The sequence below is a fragment of the Lycium ferocissimum genome, chromosome 9 (assembly GCF_029784015.1).
Source record: "Lycium ferocissimum isolate CSIRO_LF1 chromosome 9, AGI_CSIRO_Lferr_CH_V1, whole genome shotgun sequence".
NCBI classification, from domain to species: Eukaryota; Viridiplantae; Streptophyta; class Magnoliopsida; order Solanales; family Solanaceae; genus Lycium; species Lycium ferocissimum.
In genome coordinates, this window is record NC_081350.1 from 61,964,248 (window position 1) to 61,987,633 (window position 23,386).

The following is a 23,386-nucleotide window of genomic DNA, read 5'->3' on the forward strand; positions in this document are numbered from 1 at the left end:
ATCAATTTAGGATGTGAAACTATAAACAATAATAAAGACTAAGATAATATGTATAAATATGCAAAAAATATATAATATTTACAATAAATTGTACAACACTAATGTATATACACTATCGAGGATGGGTCTCACATGTAGTATACCGGAGACTATCCCTAGGCCTAAGGCTCATACTATCCCCACCGCCCTCACCATCGTCTCCATCGCCCTTTTTCCTCTTAATAATCGGGCGCTCCAAGTCATGATCATCTCCTCTTCCCTTAGCCCTTGCGCCCTTAACTAGAACGTGCTTCTTCTTGGGATCTAGTCCCGCTGGCACGCTCAGAACCTCAGGCTGAGTTAGGTCTGGAAACTCGACCTCTTCCTCGTCGGGAGTCGCCACCTCAGGAGCCGAAGGATGAACCTGAAAAGTATATAATAATTAGTACCATTTCTTATTTATAGTGAATACATTAACGTTATTTATTTAATCAAACTTTTTGTGTCAACGGGCGCCCGAGTAGGCTCCCGATGACGGGTCCGTAGGCTCCCGAGATGGGTGTGGTGGTGAATATGAGGTAGTCTCCGGACGAGATCTCGTTCGAAGTCCAAGTAAAAGTTATAAAAATTAAATAAATATTTACCTTATATTGAATAAAATTAGTTTTAAGTAAAAAACTTGCATGCGCCTCGGTAGTCTCATGAGAAGACACCTCTGCCTCGGCAGACTGATGAGAATGCTCCTAAATGGGTCGCCCCTGTGGACCCACTGGCGCCGAATCCTAAAATATCAAAAAAACGAAATAATAAGTAACATACATATTTAAAATAAGTACTTTAAATAATCAAATATATATATATATTAAATATTGACCTTATATTGAATAAAAGAAATTTTAATAAAAACTTACCTATGGCTCGGTAGTCATATGGGAAGAGACCGTTGGCTCGACAGACCCATGAGAAAACGCCTGAGTGGGTGGCTCTGGTGGACCCGCTGGCGCCGAATCCTAAAATATAAAATATTACTAAATAATGAGTAACATATATATTTAAAATAAATAATTTAAATGAACAAATAAGTATTTTAAATACTAACTGGGATCAAAACTCATCGAAGTCAAGAATCCTGGCTCCCTCTAAATTCCTCACAGGCCGCTCATCGCCCAATGAAGCGCGTAACGCCGCCCAATCAACGTTATCACGCTCCTCCATGTATGCATTCTGGCTCGGCTGTGATGACGACCCGGGTATCTCAGCAAGTAAGAGCGCCGGCGTAAACGTAGGTGAGGCCCCAGGTGAGCTGCCACCGACCTGAAACGGCTGCGGATGGACTAGACCGTGAACGCCCTCTGGAATGGGATCAGCCTCATCCGCCCCATCTACCAGATGGTGTCCTCCACCACCAAGTCCTCTAGCAGCAGCACCGCGACCTCTACGCGCACGGCGTCCCTCGCCAAAGCACGGCCTCTCTCTCTCGGGAGCACCCGGTCCTCCTCCCGGCACCGCTCGATACTCGCCCTCCGAATGTGCTCCTCCCTCGCGCCTAATCTCGCCCTCGCCCTCACGGATACCATCCTCCGATATCCGTACCATCTCCGCCGCAAGCCCTCGCAAGCCCGGGGTAAGGCATATGCTCTAACCCCAAGATGCGTAAACGCCGTACGGCCACCACCGCATTTGTGTTCTTAAAAAAAAAAAAGTTATTTTTTAAAACGTAACAATTAATGCAATTAAATAAATCTAAATACGATAAACTTACCAATGCCTCGCATCGCCCGCGAGTGCCGAGTATCCCACATCCCTGTGGGGACGCAAGCCGGGTTGCCGATCAATCGGCGTGTGATCTCGATGATACCGCGCATGTAATGCTCAATAGAGTCAAATGGCCGACCACCGCTAAAGTTCCCAACCTCGTTCTCCCAACGGTGGAGCCGGACATCCAAGAAAGCCGTAAAATCATCATCAACGGCGGCCGATCGTCCCGCCCGGTGTGTCGGAGCTCATGACGACGTCGGGGGGTATACTCGTGTATGCCCAAACCGTCGTAAGACACGCTCGGGCATGTGCTCCTCTACGATGTCCGGTGTCTCAATGGACACCGCGACCTCCAAACCCCCGACCCACCTACGTAAGGCCGGCAAACCATCTAATATAGCAACGCACGCGTCCATATATAAATAGCCGTATAACATATAAATACAAATCGGTGATCACTAAGTCGAAAAGACGTTTAATTAAATTATTAATGTAAATTTAAATAGTTTTACCGCATCGTCCATCATGTGATCATTCGGTCCAGGAATGGAAGAATACTCGTGGTGCGTATCCATATCCCGGTCAAACCGCCGTCCACCTCCTCGCATAAGGCATGTCGATCTCGAGGTGATGCCTAGCACGGCCGAAAAGGCGCATCTCTCTCCCATGCCCATAACTGTAAGCGATATTAGAAAATACGATTTTTAAGTCGTCATTTCAAGAAGTTTATTTATATTAAAGGAAGGCACACTTAAAATATTACCTGGAGAAGAGCAAAAAATCTACACACATCTCTTACAACACCAATAAACGCTCGGCACAGGCATCTGTAAAGATACGCCAAAACAGCACCGCCCCAGCTGTAGTCTCCCAGGCGGTCCAGATGCTCCAAGAAAATCAAATAACGTAAGCTGACAAAGGCACCCGATGAGTTCGGGAACAAGATGCCCCCGAATATAATAAGCAGGTACAAAGCATAACGATCAACATCGTCCTGCGGGGTGCCGTCCTCAACCCGATCCGGACCTCCAAATAAGTGCGGTACACTAACCGATCCCGACTCGTCCCGAAACGGCGCTCGGCATCAGGCACGAAGTGGGTGAGCCTAGTCAACTCTGTTGCCCACGTTTGACCAGGAGGAGGCTCGTACCGAGTGTATAGTGGCTCTCCATCTACCCGCAATCCAAAGAGGACCTCTACATCCTGAAGTGTAATCGTGGCCTCACCAGTGCGAAAATGGAAGGTATGTGTCTCTGGCCTCCACCGCTCAACCATGGCCGTAATGAGCCCCAATCATGCTGTACCCGACCAACGGACACGCAACGGTAGATGCTGCCCCGAAACAATATCTCCAAGATGCGAGGGTGTGGGGGGTGCTCGTGTAAAAGAGTCCAAGCTCTCTGCAGCCTACGGGGACGGAGCCTAGTAGATATCCCTATAGTACCGGCCCATAATAAGTCTGACCTATGATTGTCTTGCAAAGACAATACTGATCTATCAGAGGGCCCCGGGTGAACAGCGGGCCCCGGGTGATCATCGGGCCCCGGGTGAGCATCGGGCCCAGAGTGAACATCGGGCCCAGGGGGAACTCGGGCCCAGGGGGAACTCGGGCCTAGGGGGAACATTCGGATCCATGAAAGAGTCTGGTCTGTATAAACTAAATTAGTCATTATTCTTGAAATGAAAGATAAATTATATTAACTAATTAATAATTTGTAGAGAATATGTGAATTATGTAGTATTATATCTTGTGAATAATTAACATGCGATACGCAGTAAATTTAATATGTGATAGTAAGGACACATATGTGATGGCAAAGACTTTTAAGTTAATTACTTTTGAATTATGTGATGGCAAAGACTTGTTAAGTTAATTAGTTTGGGAATCGAAATTCAGCATATAATATTTGTTTAGAACTCTATTTTGAATATGTGATATATTTTTAGTTGACCAAATAGCCAACACAACTATGATAAAATTAAACTAAAAGAGTATATTCGTCGACCACATATTTTCCTACAAACTTTACATTTTTTTTTGTTAGCTTATGTATTTATGAAAAGAAGAACTTTAACTATTCTTTTTAAGATAATCTTTTTTTATTTAATATATATATTCACGCTTTTAAAATTATATAGGTTAACCATTCATAATCATTTACAACTTGTCTAGATGGTTGTTACCTATTGTATTATATTATGTTGTTAGTTTAAATACAATGTTTGCTTTGATTGTTACTTTAATTTTATTTTTATGTAATGACGAAAGGTCCTATTTTATGTAACCACTGATTTGGTCCTATACAATACAACACAATACGATAAATGTCAAAACAATAGATAACAATCATCCAAACAAAGTGTTAACAACATAATAATTCATTACCAATCAACTTCTTTCAATTCATAAACAATATTTAACAACTAATAAATTCATAATCAATATTTAACAAATAATCAATTAACAAAATAATAATTCATTAACAATTCATAAATAATTAACAAATTAACAACTCATAAACATATAACAAATTAACAATTCATAAACATTTAACAAATTAACAATTCATAAATATTTAACAAATAATAAATTAAACAAAAAAAAAAGCCACTGCCCAGTCCGAACAAGAACAAAAAAAATATTGATTTTTTTTTTTGGAAAATAGCAAGGATTAAATGTTAAGCATGCTTAGAATATAATGTATATAACAAAATAATAACAAAAGTTCATAGTAGAAAACCTTAATCGAAATTTTTTTGTAGAGTTATTTTAATCGAGTTGTACGCCGCTTTTTTCCAAAATTCGAACTTAGAATCTTGCTCCTCGACTTGAATATACCGAGAATCTAAACTTTTCGGAAGAAATTTAATAGAAAATGACGTTTTTGGATGTGGGGACCACCTCGGTTTTGCCTTCAATGGCGTTTTCAATTTTTTTTTTTTAACCACTGGAGGGACCAGTAGTGGAACCCGATGGGTTTAAAGTGGAGTCATAATGCAAAGATTTTTTTGCGCTATAGGTGAGAGAAAGATTTCTATAGCGCAGTAAAATACTGCGCTAAAGCACTTAGTGGGGCCGTTATGATTAAGTGCTTTAGTTCAGTATTTTACTGCGCTAAAGATATTTTTGTAATATTTTTTTTATTGGGATATTTTGGTTCAAAATGATTTTTTTGGGGGCATTTTGGTTCCGGAGTCAAAAATAGTATGGTTTGTGTCCAAAGGCCTACTTAAACCAAGGACTGCAGATAGATAAACCCCCCCAAAACCCCTCACGGAGACAATTTCAGTTTCTCCGACGAGTGAAGAGAGCAGACATTATCTTCTCAATGCATTTAACCACTACTCCTCACCCTTTGACTTCAATCCATTTAGTGTCTCCAAAACCCCTTTTTCTCACATTCCCATCATCCAAATGCCGTAAAAAAAGACCTACATTTCTGGCTTCTTCTTCTTCTTCTTCCAACACTAATAATAACAGTCCTGAAGGAGGCTTTTCTTGGCTGCAGGTATCACAATCCATTCGTCGTGGTTCGCAACGTTTTTTGAATCAATTGGGCGATTCTGTAAAGAAAGAAACGGGTTTTGATTTTGAGGATGCTAAGAATAAAGTGAAAGAATTTTCAGGGAGAGGACAAATTGAGCTTCAACGTTTTCAGTTCGAGTTGTTTCCTGAGTTCTTGAATTGGAACAAATTCGAGTCTTGGAAGGTGAACTTTCGCATTTAGAATTATTTGCAAAACTTTTCAGTGTGTTTGGTATGAAGGAAAATGCTTTCTTTTCTTATTTTCTTGTGTTTGGTATGTAAGCAAAAAAATATTAGCCCAAAAACATTTATATGTAATCTAGCATAGCAAAACAATACGGGGTGGGATAGGGTGGAGTTCGGGGTCGGGGTGGGGCGTGGGGTCGGGGGTAGGATGGTCAAAGGGTGGGGGTTGGGGTGTTGGGTGGGTGGGGAGGAGACAATGAACTTGGAATGTTACTTATGAAATTTGTTTTTCCTACTTGTTGAGTTCTTAGAAAGTGAATTTTGGCATTTCTCCACACTTTTTTTTTGGGTCCAAGGGTGTGTTTGGTATGTAGGAAGATGTTTTCTTGGAAAATAAGTGGGTTTTTTTACTTATTTTCTTGCATTTGATAAGTTGGAAAGTGTCATTTTAAGAGCATTTGCATATACTCAAAGCAAAACACTCACCCGAAGGGTAGCGGCTGCGGGTTCCCATGTCATCAAAAAAAAAAAAAAACACTATGAGGTTTTTGAATTAGGAGTGCAACTTCTGATGGTTGGGGTAGGTGGGGTATGGAGGGGTAGGGGTAGGCAGGTAGTGAGGTGCGGGGATGAGTTGGAGTGTTTTATTGATCCAGAAAATGTTATACCTCAAATTTTAAGGAAAACATTTTCTCCTATTTTGAGGAAAACGTTTTCAAGATACTTAGTGCAACCAAACAAGGAAAAATAGGAAAACATTTTCCGTCATACCAAACACACCCCAAGTGTTTGAATTATTTGCAAAACTTTGTGCTTATCATTATGCCTTATGCTATTTTTTTTTTTCCCATTCCTTCAGGACATCAAGAAATGGGATTCCAAAAGAGTTGGTGTCTTCATTCTCTATGTTATAGTGATGGTATTTTCTTGTCAAAAAATCTATATGGCAATTCGAGGTCCTATGATTAATAGGGAAAGAAAAGAACTTACCGAGGCATACATGGAGGCATTGATTCCTGAACCTACTCCTGTTAATGTCAAAAGGTAAAACACAGATCACCCATTAAGTACTTTACCAATTAACTAACTGTGTTCTTGGTCAATATTTGGTTGCTCTATTAGTTGATTCATCTTCCTATAGATAAATTGATCTGATGTCATTTTATGATCAGTCTGAGGTGCATCTTGAATTTTGTACCTTTTCTTTTGATAATAACAACAATAACAACAACATACCCAGTGAAATCGCACAATGTGGGGTCTGGGGAGGTAAAGTGTACGCAGACCTTACTTCTATCTCGGAAGATAGGGAGGCTGTTTCCGAAAGACCCTCGGCTCAAGAGTTTCTTTTGATAATAAAGCTTTTATTAATTAAAACGAATAAAAGAATAAACCTGTTCCAAGGAAGTGTTTGAGAAACATAAGAATATAGTTTGGGAAACAGATTTTGCCTGCAGAGACTTTGGAAATTATCAGGTCATTTCGTAAGCATCTTTCAATTTACCCCAAAAAACTAGTAGGGTTAAATATTTATACCTCAATCTATGATGGTTTCAGCTTTTCTTTTATTACACCTACCATTTCTTCTTTACATAACATCCACATAAGACGAGCTGGGATAGTGTCTTTGCTCCTTTCTAAGGCCTTATAGAAGCAAGCATGACCCCTTCCACAATTGTGAAGCTACTGAATACTTATAATATATTTTTGTGAGGCTACTGAACAGTGGATGGAAAAATGCCTTCTATCTTCTAGTTTTTTTTCACACATAAAGCATGTGCTACACAACTTAAATTCTCTTTTCTGCATGTTAAACTGTGTTTCAAGCAACCATATATAAAGCTTTTGATTTCCCAAATCTTCTTCAGGACCAGTTATCCCTACTTTTTGTTTTTGCATGAATAATTGTTATTTATTAATAGACCAAGCCAGTACTGGGGCATAATAAGAGGACCTTGCTAGGTATGAATCCTTTAAAGCTTTAAGGATTCCAAAAACTCCAGCATTACATCAATCCGGTAGAAAAAAATAGCATTGCACCACATATTTGAACATTGAATACATCTATTTTCTTTTTTACAATTGAAGCATTCTCTTCCTTCCCCTCAAAGCATCTTCTGTTCCTCTAGAGCCATGTATTCCATATATGCATAAAGGCATGGACATCCAGTTATCCAGACTATCTTGACAAGCCATCAGTGCTTTGTGGCAGACAAGCCACCAAAGCTTTGTAACATTTAGACCAGTGAATTCACTGTATCTGTTCTCCCATCCACAATATGGATTGGCTACTCAATAATTCCCAGACCTTCTGGTAGCTGGCTGACCCTCTCAATTTCCGAATGATTACGGTCTTCTAAAGCAAATGTCACAGCAATAGTCTGTTTTGCACTCTGCTACACTGGCAGCTATGCAGAGAGATATAGGAACAAATCCTTTAAGGTATCCTGTCAAAAATTTATTCTTCTACCCGTCACCCACATTGAATTTAATACTTATTTTAAAGGCCTCCTATTGGTTTTTGATGTGCTTCCAAACACCCAGTCCATAATAGCTTGAAACCATTTTGTGCACCATGGACCTTCTTGTCCTTGTTTTACTATCACCACCTCCCTGCAGTGGACTCCTTGCCCACTGAATCTTGACAGCCACCTGTAAAGTAATTTGGTTGTGCAATGTTAGATTTCTTATGCCCAAACTATCATCTTGTTTGCTAAGTGTGACTGTATTCGATTTTACCAGATGAAGGATTTCTTATCTTACATCTTTCCAAAAAAGAATTGCTTTCTCCAACCGTCCAGGGCTTTTCTACTTTCTAGGGCATGTGGGGAACTAGCATCACATAAGTTTGTAAAGCATCCAAACACTATTAATGAAGATAAGTCTACCTCCCAAAGACAGTATCTGCATGATAGGTTCCTTTATACTTTCTCAAACATCCCATTCCAAATATGCTCCAAGAGGCATACCCAAGTAATTTGTTGTCAGATATTTAATACAGCAGCCTAGGATTGCAGCCACCTCTACACTGAAAACTTCATTTAAAAGAAAAAGTGAACTCTTGGCCAGATTTTTGTGGAGCCCAGAAATGGCTTCAAGACAATCAGATATACAAGAGTATCATCAGCATACTGCAGGATTGTGGGAAATATGCACTGCTCTAGCTCCTCTTCTTCCACCCCCTGTCCAGGAGTCTATGGTGACCTGAACCCGTACTTCTTGATTTTCAGTGGAGGATCCTCTTCATTAGGCTATTCCTCACTTGTCATTCCAATGACTTTGCTGTTTTTAACATCAACACAGTTCTTCCATGACAATTATAAACAAGAAAGGAAACAAAGGATTCCCTTGCTTTAGACCCCTTTGTTAAGAGAAAAAGTCCTGTGAAGCACCATTGATAACTGTAGTAATTGTTTGTTGCAGTAATATTATTAAGAGAAAAGACATGTTTTGGCCCCTGAACTTGGCAGCAAAACTCACTTTAGCAACTAAACTTAAGTTGTATTTATTTACCCCCCTTAACAACTTTCAAGTTAATTAAATACCCCCCTTAACGGGTGACGTGGCAAAAAAGTGTACTCAATTTCTTAAAAGCGCGTGGGATGAAAAAAAAAATACTAAAACTGATCCCAACTGTACAGATGTCATCTTCTAATTGGATGATATATTAAGATTTTCTTTATATTTTATTTTCCATTTTAAATTAACTTTTTTCTTTTCTTTCTTATTCTTTTCCTTTTTCTTTTCTTTCTTATTCTTTCCCTTTCTTTTCTATCCTCTCGCTTCTGCTCTCAATCCGCATCTTCTTTCTTCTTCTTTTTATTTTTTTCCCTTTCTTTTTCTAGATAAATTGAAGAGAGCAGATATGCTTTAAACGATAAATTGAAGAGAGTAGATATTCTTTTTCTAGATATGCTTGTTGTTCAAACCCAATTTAAACAATACCCACTTATCTAAATCACTTATTTCTCCACTTTTTGTTACAATTTCATCCTTTGCTTCATAGTTAAAAAGCACACAAAGCAAAAAACTCACTTGAATTGTTGTGGGGAATAAGGAGATGGGGGCAGCAGCAACAGCTGAAACGATGGGGAATAAGGAGAAGGAGAGAGGAGGGTGATGGGGGCGGAGGGATGGGGCGGAAAGCAATAAAGACAAAAATGAAGAATTCTTGGTATACTTTATTTCGTGGTAAAATGCCAATTTATTTTATACAAAATTATAATATTTATAGTCGTTAATTTATTAATTTATTTCTCTCCAACATTTAATCCATGGGAAGAAGAATAGGGTGGGTTAGTGATGAATTGTGCTATGAATTAGGGAATGGGTGGAGTTTTGTTAATTTTATACAATTAGTTTTCCTTTTTTTTTTTGGTTTGGGATTGTGTTGAAGAAATGAATGTATTTCAATTTGGTGTTGATTAGGTGTTGGGTGTTGCTCATACGTGAATGTTGTTGAAGAAAGAAGAAGATAGCAGCAGCGAGTTGGGGGAAGAAGGAGGGAGAGAGAGAGCGGGGGTTGGGGGTTAGAAGGAGAAGGGATGAAGAAGAAAGAGAAAAATTAAATAAATAAAAATAATTAAAAAAATATTTAATGACGTGGCGAGTGGTGAACAACACCAAGATCTCATCTGGTCCAGGCCGTTAAGGGGGGTATTTAATTAACTTGAAAGTTGTTAAGGGGGGTAAATAAATACAACTTAAGTTTAGTTGCTAAAGTGAGTTTTGCTGCCAAGTTCAGGGGCCAAAACATGTCTTTTCCCTTTTAAATGATCTAGAAACCTTATAAAAAATGTAAGACGATCTACAACAAATAAATGAGTATTGTGAAGCAGACATCGTTCGTATGGGTCGGAGTTACTTGAAAATATTAAACTAGACTAATTTTACACAAGCATGAGGATATGATTTGAAAAATGATTATTAACTACAAACTACCACTAGAAGTAAGCAATTACTTATCAAAATAAAAAATAACAACTACAACTCTACTAGTAAGCAATTGAAATGAAAGCAAGGAAAATGGCCAGGCACTTAAAGTTAACAATTAGTAAGGTCTAGGCTGGCCAATCACCCATATACACTCCTTAAGCTACCGTATTGCCAAGCCTATCACTATTGGGGTAGAATTATTGATCATGAGATTAGATTACCTATGCCATCTTTCGATCAGTCTATAGGTCTATCCTAAAGAATGTCTACGGTGCCTTTTAGCTTGTCCACCAAATTCATAAAATCTCTCAATAGAAATAACAACTAACAAGATTCTAGATTTCCTAACCTCTGTACAACCTTAACTTCCCCTTTTCAATTCAACAAGGTTCCTAAATGCCATTAATTTGGGCTGAACAACTAATAAGCCGAATTGAGCACATGATTAAGCAAATAATTGAATACACTTCTGCAAATGAATCAAGAAGTATAATTGAGCTCATATTATCCACATAAGTTCATGACAATCATAGAAGAAAATAGCTAGCGACTCATTGAAATAAACGCTACAAACCAATGCTAGTCAAATACATGAATAATTATAAGAAAAGGAGGAAGAAATTCAAACTTGAGATGAATCCACAATCCAATGTACTTCCGACCTTTTCTCCAAAGCTTGTATATCTTGTGATGGATTGGTGAAATTGAAGAGGAGCAGCAGCCTTTTCAAAAGACAATCCTTTTCCGAAGCACGTGACGAATCCCACAATGGAGACAAATGATTTTCTGATAGTTTACAAGATTTAATTAGACTTCTACTTGACCATTGAAATTCTGTAAAAACGGGGTCAAAACCCAACAATCTAGATTGTAATTTGATCTGGGCCACTACCATAAAATCTTATCAGTGCAGTTTATGTAATAGGACACATTTACCTGTATTACTTTATGCAAGTATGTCTTGTTGCTTGATCCAATTGGTGCTCTATGATATTTTGTAATCTGAACTCCTTTCTTGGACATTTATTCTTATAGATTCAAGAAAGGTTTGTGGAGGAAAACTATCCCCAAAGGTCTAAAGTTAAAGAAATTCATTGAAGCAGCGGATGGAACTCTTATTCATGACAGTTCCTATGTTGGTGAAGATGCTTGGGAAGATGACTCTGGCAGTGATAATATGAGAGAGGTGATAGACCATGATACTAGATTGAGAGTAGAGGATAAAGAGACTCTGAAAGAGAATCTTGGAATTTCAGGTGAGTTTTGTTATTAACCTTGCATAATGTTTTATGTACTTAATTATCTCTCCTGCATCTTTTTTTTTTTTCGCCATCTTTTTAAAAAAAAAAAAAAAGGATGCAGCAGAATTGTATAGTAGTTTGTTATCTTTGAATTTCATTTTGTTTCAAAATGAATTAGCTGCCCTCTACAATCTCATTTTTTCAATTTACCAGCTCCCCCAAATAATAGTGAAACTTTTAAACTGGTGGCTTTTTTTTTTTTTTCTTTTTTTTTGGGGGGGTGGGGGATTGTATTTTTGACAGTATTCTAAACAAATTGAGGTCAGTGGCAGACCCAGGATTTCTCATAAGCTGGTTGAAAAACTACTGCAGAGTCAGAATACAAGTAAAGGTGACACCATGCATCATTTTGAGGATGTTTTTTCTGTTTCATTAAAGCAGTTAGACAAAAGAACACTGTTTGAGGTCACCGTTTAAGAAAACACGAATTAGAAATTTTAAACTTCTATATTAAATATGAAAACTATGTTAAATTTAATTTTTTTGACTATATAGACTATTACATAAATAGTTCAATAAATTTACACTAATAAAACAAAAAAATTTCAAACTTCAATTTTTTATTTTAACAGATTTAATAATTTATGAAACTTTAACATACTTAAAAAAATCTACTCTATCTTTTTACAGAAATTTCTATAAACTTAAATAATAAACTAAAGTAACCAAAGAGAAAAGAGATAATATAAATAAAAACAAAGAGTAATACTAGAAGAAAGAACATGGATTTTCTGGATTTGTTAGGAGGGAAAGAGTAATAGCCTGTCTGGTTGGTCTTTGTATGAATCCTGTTTTCTTTTGTACCAGCTTGGCAGTGTTGTCAAAGGCGCGCTTAAAGTGCGCTTAAGCCCTGAAGCGAGGCTCAAAACATGTTGAGTGCTTCGCCTCGCTTTATATGCACTTCAGTGTCATCATCAAGGCTCTTCAGTGTCATCATCAAGGCTCTAAGACATACTTTTCCTTGCCAATGAGCCTCTCTTGATGAGATGACACTAGATAATTGATATTTCACTTTATCATAATGTTTCTACAATTTCCTTGTCCATATATTTGTTATTCATGCTTATTATTAATAGTCTTGGACTAAACATATATATATTTGTATGTTCGCACCTTTGCGCTTTTTTTCATTAAAGCCCACACTTTATTTGCGCTTAAAGCTCCAGGTGACCTTAGAGCTTTTTTGCGCTTTTCGCTTTTGATAACACTGCAGCTTGGTACTCTTTTAATAAAATCTTACCTTATCAAAAAAAAAAAAAAAAAAAAAAAAAAGAAGAAGAAGAAAGAAAGTTATACGTCAATCTAATAATTTTAATATAACATAGTTTTTTTTGAATATGTATTTAATTTAATATCGGGTTAAATACGTATTTAATGCTTCGTAGTAAAATGCATAAATAACATTGTGCCAAAAGTTTCTTTATATGTTTTGCATGATACCACTCTACTTGTATATAAGTTTGCTAGGCAGAGATGTAGTAAATCGAGTTAAGCTCAGAACTTTAGCTTAAAGGTATTAAGGAGAACCAATTAAGCTAGAACTGATCTGATTACATTCTTGAGGTTCCCAGGAAGCCCTAACTCTGAGGCTTCAATGACCAATTATAGTGATTTTGTTTTTTAAGTCACCCAGTGAATCCAAATTATCTTAGTTGTCGATTTAAGCATTTCTTTTCCTTTTTTTTTTTTGCAGCTGAAAATCTGGATATGGGAGGAACATGGCGTGAAAGGCTTCAAGCATGGCACAAAATTATTAGGAAGGAGAAGATGGCAGAACAATTAGATTCAGTAAATGCTAAGTATGTGGTTGAATTTGACATGAAGGAAGTTGAGAACAGCCTTCGCAAAGATGTGGTCGAGAAGACAAGAGAAACCCAAGGAACCAGGGCATTGTGGATCTCCAAAAGATGGTGGAGATATCGCCCTAAACTTCCCTATACCTATTTTCTTCAAAAACTTGATTCTTCTGAGGTAAATGTTCCGCTTTCTGTCTTCTGTGTGTCATCATACTCAGATATGGTTGGTCCCTTTTTGTTTTAATGCTTCCAAGTGGACTCAAATGTAGATGCTTCTAAGTCTAAAGTATAATGCATACATGGTACATTTTGGGGATTGTACTTCAAGAGTTCAAGTTGTAGCATGGATGACATGAAGCCACCCCCTTCTTCATTTCTTTTGAATGATGTTATAAGGGCAAATAGCAAAAATTAGATTTCTCAAACAAAACAATTGCCTTTGCTTGAACTCTAGCTGGAGACTAAAATTCTCTTGTTCATGTGGATCAAACTATTATATTATCTTTACTCAGATATGGATTCACTTTCTACTAGATTTACTGACTTGATGTTCAGCAGGTGTCTGCTATAGTCTTCACAGAGGACCTGAAGAGAGTGTTTGTCACAATGAAAGAAGGATTCCCACTTGAATATATTGTGCGTAAGATATATCCTCTTTCCCGAATAAAGTCATTACTGTTCCTGAACCTGACCTTTATACTGGTTAATGTATTCTCCTCCTTTCAGGTTGATATTCCACTAGATCCATTCTTATTTGAGATGATATCAAGTTCTGGAGCTGAAGTAGATCTACTTCAGAAGCGGCAGATTCAGTACTTTTTCAAAGTTCTTTTTGCTTTATTGCCTGGGATACTGATTTTGTGGTTTATAAGAGAATCTATGATGCTTCTGCACATCACAACAAAGCGCCTCCTCTATAAGAAATATAATCAACTTTTCGATATGGCTTATGCTGAAAATTTTATTTTGGTAACTTCTCATCTCAAGTAGATCTAATATCTGCCTCTTTTGTTTTTTCTGAATATTTTCAATCTACCACTCACCTTTTAACTCCTATTCCCTTGCCTACTTAGCCAGTTGGAGAAGCTGGTGAGACGAAATCGATGTATAAAGAAATAGTATTGGGAGGAGATGTTTGGGATCTTTTGGATGAATTGATGATTTATATGGGAAATCCAATGCAATATTACGAGAAAGATGTCAAATTTGTGCGGGTAAACTCATACTATCCTTTCAAGACTTACTAAAGCCTAAAACTGTATATTATGAAAATCTTGTTCAGTTAGGTTCATTTTATGCACTGCAGGGTGTCCTTCTGTCTGGTCCCCCTGGAACAGGCAAAACACTGTTCGCTCGGACACTTGCAAAGGAAAGTGGGATGCCTTTTGTATTTGCTTCTGGTGCAGAGTTTACTGATAGTGAAAAAAGTGGTGCTGCACGAATCAATGAAATGTTTTCTGTTGCTAGGAGAAATGTGAGTCTACTTCTTGTAATTACAATATTGACATATATGGATAAGAATGTTCCTAATAGTAACAAATTTGCCTCTTATAATTCCTGCACCGAAAGCAGCCACCAGATCACCGGTCAAAAACAAGTTATAGAGGGAGGAGGGGTAATCTCCAAGGAATCTTCTAAAATAACAGAATGTTTGGTCTAACTAAAAAACTCCTTTTATCAAGTGTGCCTTTATGATGCAGTCAAGCATAGTTTACTTTAAAGCTGTCAGTCTCCTTTCAATGCATGTTAACCTCTTGGCTTCACTTTTTTTGAACCAAACACGAACTACCAGGTCTTGAGCATGCCGAGTAACTACTGTGGATGAAGGATCTAACAGAGTTTTTAGCATACTATGTTACTGGCTTTTGATTCTGATGATAAAATCTCCATCATCGAACAACAAAATCATACACTATTGTTGTGTGTTAATGAAATATCATTTTCTGGTGTTATTTACCTACAAGTAATAGTCTAATAGGTACTGCCACTTGTCTTGAGAATTCTCAGTGATGTGATTTATGTGGCAACTGGTTGCCCCTATCTCCAGACCGTTCAAACGCTGGTCCTCTCTCTACGATCATTCAAGCACTATTCATCTCTCCGACGATGGTTAATATTTATGCAACCGACGCTCTTCTATAATCCTTGGATTTCTTGTCATTGCCATGGCAATTCAAATTAAGTTAGTAATGTTTTGGAGATTTGCAACATCACATCTCTGCTTGGTGATTGTGAATAGATTCCTTTCCAGCGTAGTGCAAAAACCATCTTCTTGTGCTGTACCAACGACTTCCCGGAGAAAGAATTGCATCACCTCTTCTTTTGGGTGATTGTTTAGTGTTTCAATGATATTTCGGCATCAACTTTCCATGTTTTCAGAATAGAAGAAATTTGTCGTTGACTAGATTAACAATGTCCAAGAGATGCTCCTTTTATAGAAGTATTAGGCTATGCACAGTATGGTAGATAACCAATTCCTATGCTAATAAAGTAAATATTCTGTAATTAAATACATGATATCCTAAGATATTTTTTTTTTTTTTGAAACTGGTACTGTTGTATTCCTCAGCATTAAGGGGGGTATGCTGGCCACCTCCAAAACAAGACAGAAAAGAAAGTAAGGAAAAACATTTCAATATTCAAGCACAATGAATCTAGATGTGTGTGCATCTAGACACATTACCTTGATATTTTAACATGCCCCCTCAAATTTAAAGTGGGGAAACCTACTTGAATTTGCTTGTTTCGAGAATATAGAAGGTTTATGCCGAAATCTCGCTGGGATAGTGTAGAGTCACCAAAAAGAGAAGTTGTGATGAAATTCTTTCCTTCGGAAGGTCATTGGGAACTGCATATTGAAAGAAAGTGCTTCTTGCACCACACAAACAACAACAACCACAATCTAGTCTCACAAGTGGGATGCTTCTTGCACTACACATGAAAAGAAATTTGTTCTCAATCTCCAAAAAAAGATAATGATTTTGTGAATTTCCATACCATTATCAGTGCAAGTTGAATTGCCGGAACAGTGCCTAGAGTGTTAAGGTTTAAAGGACGACGCTGACTGCATAAAAGAGTAGCAGCGCCGCTCATCGGAAAGATAAACAGTGCTTGAACGATCTTAAGAGAGAGAGAGCGTTGCCTGAACAGACACCTGGAGAGTAGGGGCACCAGTTATCGGAGAGAGGAGCAGCGTCAAGCCCCGAAAGATAGCACAAAATACGAAAACATAAGCCCGGCGGGTCGCATATACTGGCTGGTACCGCTTGCGTTAGTGGAAGCTATTTGCGTCTATTAAGATCGTAGAGGTTCTGATACCATGTGAAAATGAAAAGAAGCTTCTCATTGACTTGATTAACAAGGTACAAGAGGTGGTCCTTATATAGGAGTTTTAGGTTATGTATAGTAAGATAGGTAATCAATCTCTATGCTAGTAAGGTAAATAAATATTAGAAATTAAATATAAGATATTCTAAGGTATCTTATAAAATATTTTAAATGATTTTCCTTGGGTGCGGCCCTTATCCCGACCCCCCATGAATGCAGGATGCTTCATGTCCGGGCTGCCTTTTTTTTTAAGTACAATGAAACAAGATGTGTATGAATCTAGATGCATATTTACTTGATATTCAACAATGGACTTGTGCTAATTCAAGGGGATAAAATTTACGTTCAGTTGTCCTCTTTGTAGGCTCCAGCTTTTGTATTTATAGATGAGATTGATGCTATTGCTGGAAGGCATGCAAAAAAGGATCCCCGCAGGAAGGCAACATTTGAGGCTCTGATTGCTCAGCTTGATGGGGAGTGAGTATCTTAGTTTCACTCCATGGATATAATTCTCTTCTTCGCAAAGAAAATTTCATATCGGAGAGCACTATAGTGCTGCTGCTTTTGATGAGATCTGAGTCTAGAATCTTATTCTGCTTTTGATGAGTCTGCTTGATGTGACTTTTCCAAGAACATTTTCCCTTCTTCCCTACCCTGTCTACAATCTCTTGGCAGTGAAATATTTTGCTGTTGAATTATGCGTTTTTTAATATAATAAATGAAAAATCTAGTGAACTTGGAGTCTTTTTCTCTTTTGTCAAATTATGAACAAATATGAGATGAAATGTCTTTTAGCAGTTGACTAACTTGAAGCACCTGACAGTTTAATTAATATGCTGCCATCACTTTATGATGTCCTTTAAATGTTGTTTAAAAGAAGAGAAAGATATGGCACATGTGCTGCTTGCATCTTCTGTTACGAGTTAGCAATATTTTCTCATACTACAAACATCAAAACTTCTGTGATATAACTTTGGTTTATGTTGTTTATCAAGTGCACTGCCAGAGCTAGAAGGTTACAGTAATATACATACCAAAACAGATTACTCTAATATTATAGAGAAGTACTGAAGGCAAAGCCACTTTTACCCTCCTATATTCTTGTTTCATTGTGCAGACAAGATAACATAGGATTTGTTTGTGCAGGAAAGAAAAAACTGGTGTTGATAGGTTTTCACTAAGACAAGCTGTCATATTCATCTGTGCAACCAATCGGCCAGATGAACTGGACGTAGAATTTGTCCGCACTGGACGTATTGACAGACGTGTGTATATTGGTTTACCAGATGCAAAGCAACGAGTGCAAATTTTTGGAGTGCACAGCGCTGGGAAGCAGCTTTCAGAGGATGTTGCCTTTGAGAAAGTAAATTGCTTGCTTCATTAGTTCTCATTGCTAGCTTGGAATTTCCTCTTCCACTTGATTTGCTTGAACATAAAATTACTTTCACGTTATATACGGCAGATTCTTTTTGAGGGCTTAGAAGCAACCCTATTATTGCACAGGCCAAAAACCAGTTGTTCCTTTTCTTGTACCTAGTTGTGGGAAGACAATGATGTTTTTTTTGGTTTATGACTTTAATTTGTATGCTGATGAAACCCTCCGTTGGAACACCTAATCTAAGTCTCAGGTTTAGGAATTTGGTTGTTGAATTGTTTTCCTTGCACTTTTGCAGCTTGTCTTTCGTACAGTTGGATATTCTGGGGCAGACATAAGAAATCTAGTCAATGAAGCTGCAATAATGTCTGTAAGTTTGTTCTTTGTATTTTCCATTGATATATAACATCTGTAATCACTGTTGGAGCTTCTATCAGTTGCCATGTTGTTTCCTCGGCAAGTTCTGTTTTCTTAAACGATTTAAGTTATTGGCAATTGAACTAAAATCACATTATTTACATGGAGACTTGTAGAACACAACATACATTTTTTTTAATTTGTAAAAATGTATATTAGATGGCATATTTGAGATCATGTAATTAGCTTTTTGCTGTAATGATGGACTTTACAGCATGATTTTTATGGAAAAAGAAAAATTAGATGGTGCATAGGATAGCATATAATATTTTAAGAAAAGAGTAAAAATATGGCAAACTTAGGTGGCTGACTGAAAGTGGTGGAGCAGATGCCTGGAAAATCAACGAAAATCAGAAGTCAAGTATAAGAGCTGTCACCACAGGTGACAGTAAACAAGCAAACAGGTGCTTTTAGGAATCACCTTTCTTAATGATCAATTTATCTATAACAGGGAAAAACACAAACCACAAAATTGATTAAAACATCTTTTCAGGCACCCTTATAACTTAAGTGCATGCATGGCCTGGTCTCCACCTTAACTCCTCCATGACATATCAATGTCAAACAGTACACCGAAGTCTCCAAACTTTGACAACAGATTAAACTAATTAAAACTAAAAAGATTTGCATGATATATGCTAACTGTTGTCATCATTAGGAAACACTATTATAGGATTAAGGCTCGGTCAATCCAAGTTGCAATAGGGTGTCGTTGGTATGTGGGAAAATGTTTTCCTCAATGCCAATCATGTTTTCTGGTTTTCCATTTTCTTGAGAGTGTTAGCTAAGTATTCGCATTTTTCATGCAGGTAAGGAAAGGACATTCTAAGATCCTCCAGCAGGATATCGTTGATGTCTTGGACAAGCAATTGCTTGAGGGTATGGGTGTGCTCTTGACAGAGGAAGAGCAGCAGAAGTGTGAGCAAAGTGTATGCAATCTTCCCCTGTTTCTCCTAAAACAAAAAGATGTATCAGTTTGTAGTTATGATTGATTTAAAATCTTGTAATAGGTATCCCGTGAAAAAAGACAACTGTTGGCAGTACATGAAGCTGGTCACATTGTCTTGGCGCACTTGTTCCCTCAGTTTGATTGGCATGCTTTTTCTCAGCTTCTACCTGGTGGCAAGGTTTTATATTTTACGTGAACATGGATTATATTATATTTAATCCGGCTTCTGTTGACTCAACTGTTGCTCATTTGGCTGAGCAGGAAACAGCGGTATCAGTTTTCTACCCCAGAGAAGACATGGTTGATCAAGGTTATACAACTTTTGGCTACATGAAAATGCAAATGGTAGTAGCTCATGGCGGACGGTGTGCCGAACGTATTGTATTTGGTGATGACATTACTGATGGAGGAATTGATGATCTAGAAAAGATCACAAAGGTAGACCAAATTTCTTCAAATGTTGCAACATTCAAGCAGCGACGGAGCAAGTACTCTTGATTTTACTGTCTTTTCTTCTTTTTGGTTGTGGTGGGAACAATAACTATAGGGTGGTAGAGTAGTAGAGTTTTATTGTGACACAAATGTTGTTGAGTCCCACATCTATTGTGGGTGGGGGACTGGGTAATATGGTCTTGGGCAATCCTCATCTCTTGAACTAGCTTTTGGGTTGACTTAGGCCCAAGGTACATTTCTTATCATGGTATCAGAGCTAGACACATCACAATTCTTGTTTTACCCGATGTTGAGCCCCTATATCATATTACCCTCCAGTTGGCAGGTCTAGGCGTCAGGGGGTGTTGGGTGGTAGGATGGGGGAATTGGTCTCTTTATATGGTCTTGGGCAATTACAACATCTGTAAACGGAGGAGATTATTAACAAAATCTTTGCTGGCCTTTTACATACATATATACACTTACCTGGCTATCTCTGTGTTAGTACAAATATGTGCGTATATCTTTTTTTTTTCTTTGTGTGTGTATGTGTGTCAGTACTTGCATTCAAGCTACTCTTCTTTTATATATGCTAGATTTGCTAATTTTGCTTTTGCTAGCATTAGTCGTGGGGGAGGTTACAAGGGGACAATCTCTGAGTATGTGATTGCTGTCAACTCAAACTTTTACTACGTCAATGCCAGATTGCTCGGGAAATGGTGATAAGTCCTAGAAACTCTAGGTTGGGCCTTACTGCTTTGACAAAAAGAATAGGATTGGGTGATCGGCCTGACAGTCCTGATGGTGAGATTATAAAATATAAGGTAATTCCTTTGTGGAACATGACTGACTTGGTTTAATGCTTGATATTTATTTTCCACAACGTATTCTCGATTCACTAACTTGTTCACGTCCTTGGGATGATTCAGTGGGATGATCCTCATATAATTCCTGCTGAGATGACAGTTGAAGTTTCTGAGCTATTTACTCGTGAATTGACAAGGGTAACTCAAATTATCCTTTCCCTTATGGTTATATTTGGTTATTCCAGACAGGAGAAGCGATTATGTTTCCACATTTCTAATCTTTCAATACATGAATATTTGCTTGTGCTTACGTGATAACAAAGATGAATATTTGCTTGTGGTTATACTACATGTTCCACTTGTTAAATGCATCAGCACTTTAAAATTGTCTAGGTCTATGCAACCAGCCACCACTCTAGCCTCTCCATACCATTTTTTTTTTAATTAAAAAAAAAAAAAAACAAGAATCAATCAAAGCTTCTTGATTATACATGCAAGTTCTAAAAATTTTAATTGCCATGAGCCTCCTTCCTATGTTCTTTGGTAACAACTTGTGGAAAGGTTATCTCAAGTGGTTAATAATTGTGGTACTTATTTTACATAATTTAATCTGGTTCTCTTTTCCTTCTTTACTTTTGGGTTTGTTTTTGCTTTAAGGCTGATTTGTATCCTGCAATCCAAGGCTGTAGGTCCGACTTTAGTTTCACTCTGTTACCATCGAAGTACTTTTAACTTCCACAAAAGATTTGAATACTGGAGAGCACCACAATTCAGAAGGAAGATTGCTAGCTTGTTTAGTTCCACGATGCAACTTTGAGTTATCCATCTGTTACAAGCAGTTCTTGTTCTACTCTTTTGCAATATAAAAGATAATCTAACTTAATTTATATTACAGTATATCAATGAGACAGAAGAACTTGCAATGAGGGGATTGATGGCCAACAGGCATATACTGGATTTGATTTCCAATGAGCTTCTGGAAAACTCGAGAATAACTGGATTGGTATGATAAACCTGCATTTGTATTCTCTACTTTGTTACGGATATATCTGATTAGAAATGGAAACATATATATTCACCCGCTTTTTGCAAATCAACTTTTAATCTCCTCACAACAATCAATGTTCTTCGTACCAAGTGTGGTTGTTTTGCCGACTTTTTCATTATTATGCATCATACAGAGTAACTATTGCTTGCTCTGTACCCGTTTCACCACCAATTCAATTGTATGAGTTGTTACATGTCATCTTATTTTGTGAATATTTGAGGTTTTTCTTTAAACAGTTACTGAAATTATTGATATACCCGATCTTTAAAGCATCATTTCAGGAATAGTTCTCAAAATAAGCAAAGAGAATTTCGAAATGGTGTTACAAATTTTATGTGAGCCTGCAAGCAGATTGGACATGAAATCACAACAACTAGGATAAAAAATGAAATGGAGAAGTGCTACTGGGGTGTTATGCGACAAAAGGATACCTACAAAAGTGAAAGGTAGTTCTATAGAACAGTTATAAGACTAACAATGTTGTATGAGAGTGAGTGTTGGGCCGCTAAAGTCTAACATATGCACAAGATGCGTGTTGCAAGGTGGATGTGCAGTCATATAAGATTTGAAAAAAAAAAAAAAAAATAGAAATTGTCACATTCAGCAAAAGGTGCAACAGTGCAAGTGGTGAAAAAAGGTTTGCTCGAGATGGTTTGGTCATGTCCCGTGTCGACCTTCAATTGCACTAGTTTATAGGTGCAAGACCATGGTGAATAAAGGTGTTATAAAGGGAAAAGCTGTCCCAACTTATATTTGGTGGACTATCTAGAAGGAAAGAAATAATAAATGTTAAGTGTAACTCCATCCACAAAGTTAAGATGCACTGTATTTTAAATTTCTATTTTTTTGGTGTAAAGAAATGTGCGTAGAAGATATTGAAGCTATTTTACCATTTCTGGAAGTCTTGTAAAATGTACAAGTTGGTGATGTAATTTGTAGATGCAGCTACCAGCACAAACTTTGTGTTGATGAATATAATATACCATTCTCTTAAAAAAGAAAGGTGTTAAGAAGAATGATGTAGACCTGAAATCATATGGAATGAAGTTGTCTTGAAATACCTACAATCTCTTGGAATCCACACAGATCTAGTGGAAAATAGGGTACAATTTAAGAAAACGATCTATGTAAATGACACCTAATTAGTCGGGACTAGGTTTTAGTCATGTTAGTACATTTACTTGATGATGATAGGAAATGAACTTAAAATGAAGAAATGAGGGTTCAAATAACCGACTCCAACTCGTTTAAGACTGAGTTGTAGTTGTTATATTACATTTACTTTACGTTTTATTTTTTCTAGAATCTTGTAGTCCTATTTGAGTTTATATGCCAGTAGAAATAACTTCAAGTACTTTTATTTTTATGATGATTTGCACAAAATGGATCTGTGATGATATTAAATGAAGCGGCATCGTCAATTAGCATTCATATAGCTGACCCAACTTGCTTGGCATTGAGGTGTAGTTATTTATTAGATGGTCTGACATGCCCAGAATGAGAGTACTTCGTGAAAATTAATAAATCATTGGAGCACTATAAAATGCTCAT

General features: G+C 37.4%; 1 protein-coding gene and 1 long non-coding RNA gene across 3 annotated transcripts; both read left to right on the top strand.

The window, feature by feature from the left end:
- Window positions 1–3,128: 3,128 nt before the first annotated feature.
- Window positions 3,129–3,755, top strand: LOC132029421 (uncharacterized). Its single transcript, XR_009407800.1, has 3 exons — window positions 3,129–3,248; window positions 3,337–3,452; window positions 3,635–3,755. It is a non-coding gene; the product is annotated as an uncharacterized LOC132029421 (long non-coding RNA).
- Window positions 3,756–4,937: 1,182 nt separating this feature from the next.
- Window positions 4,938–21,824, top strand: LOC132031446 (ATP-dependent zinc metalloprotease FTSH 12, chloroplastic). 2 transcript variants are annotated; one of them, XM_059421419.1, is made up of 17 exons: window positions 4,938–5,447; window positions 6,309–6,493; window positions 11,420–11,640; window positions 13,379–13,656; window positions 14,040–14,117; window positions 14,208–14,450; window positions 14,555–14,695; window positions 14,788–14,955; window positions 17,173–17,285; window positions 17,955–18,171; window positions 18,482–18,553; window positions 19,410–19,529; window positions 19,611–19,727; window positions 19,811–19,987; window positions 20,686–20,805; window positions 20,911–20,985; window positions 21,683–21,824. In XM_059421419.1, exons 1-17 carry the CDS (start codon window positions 5,067–5,069, stop codon window positions 21,794–21,796), a joined length of 2,820 nt encoding a protein of 939 aa, XP_059277402.1. In that variant the 5' UTR covers window positions 4,938–5,066; the 3' UTR covers window positions 21,797–21,824. The 2 variants fall into 2 exon arrangements, with proteins under 2 accessions (XP_059277402.1, XP_059277403.1); XM_059421420.1 differs by lacking the exon at window positions 14,788–14,955.
- The last annotated feature ends 1,562 nt before the right edge of the window (window positions 21,825–23,386 follow it).

Bases quoted from the DNA above. Each gene is read 5' to 3' on its own strand.
- LOC132031446 (XM_059421419.1), top strand. From the start codon at position 5,067: ATGCATTTAACCACTACTCCTCACCCTTTGACTTCAATCCATTTAGTG. The intron at 17,286-17,954 runs GTGAGTATCTTA...TTGTTTGTGCAG, and splicing joins ATTGCTCAGCTTGATGGGGA to GAAAGAAAAAACTGGTGTTG. The intron at 18,172-18,481 runs GTAAATTGCTTG...GCACTTTTGCAG, and splicing joins AGGATGTTGCCTTTGAGAAA to CTTGTCTTTCGTACAGTTGG.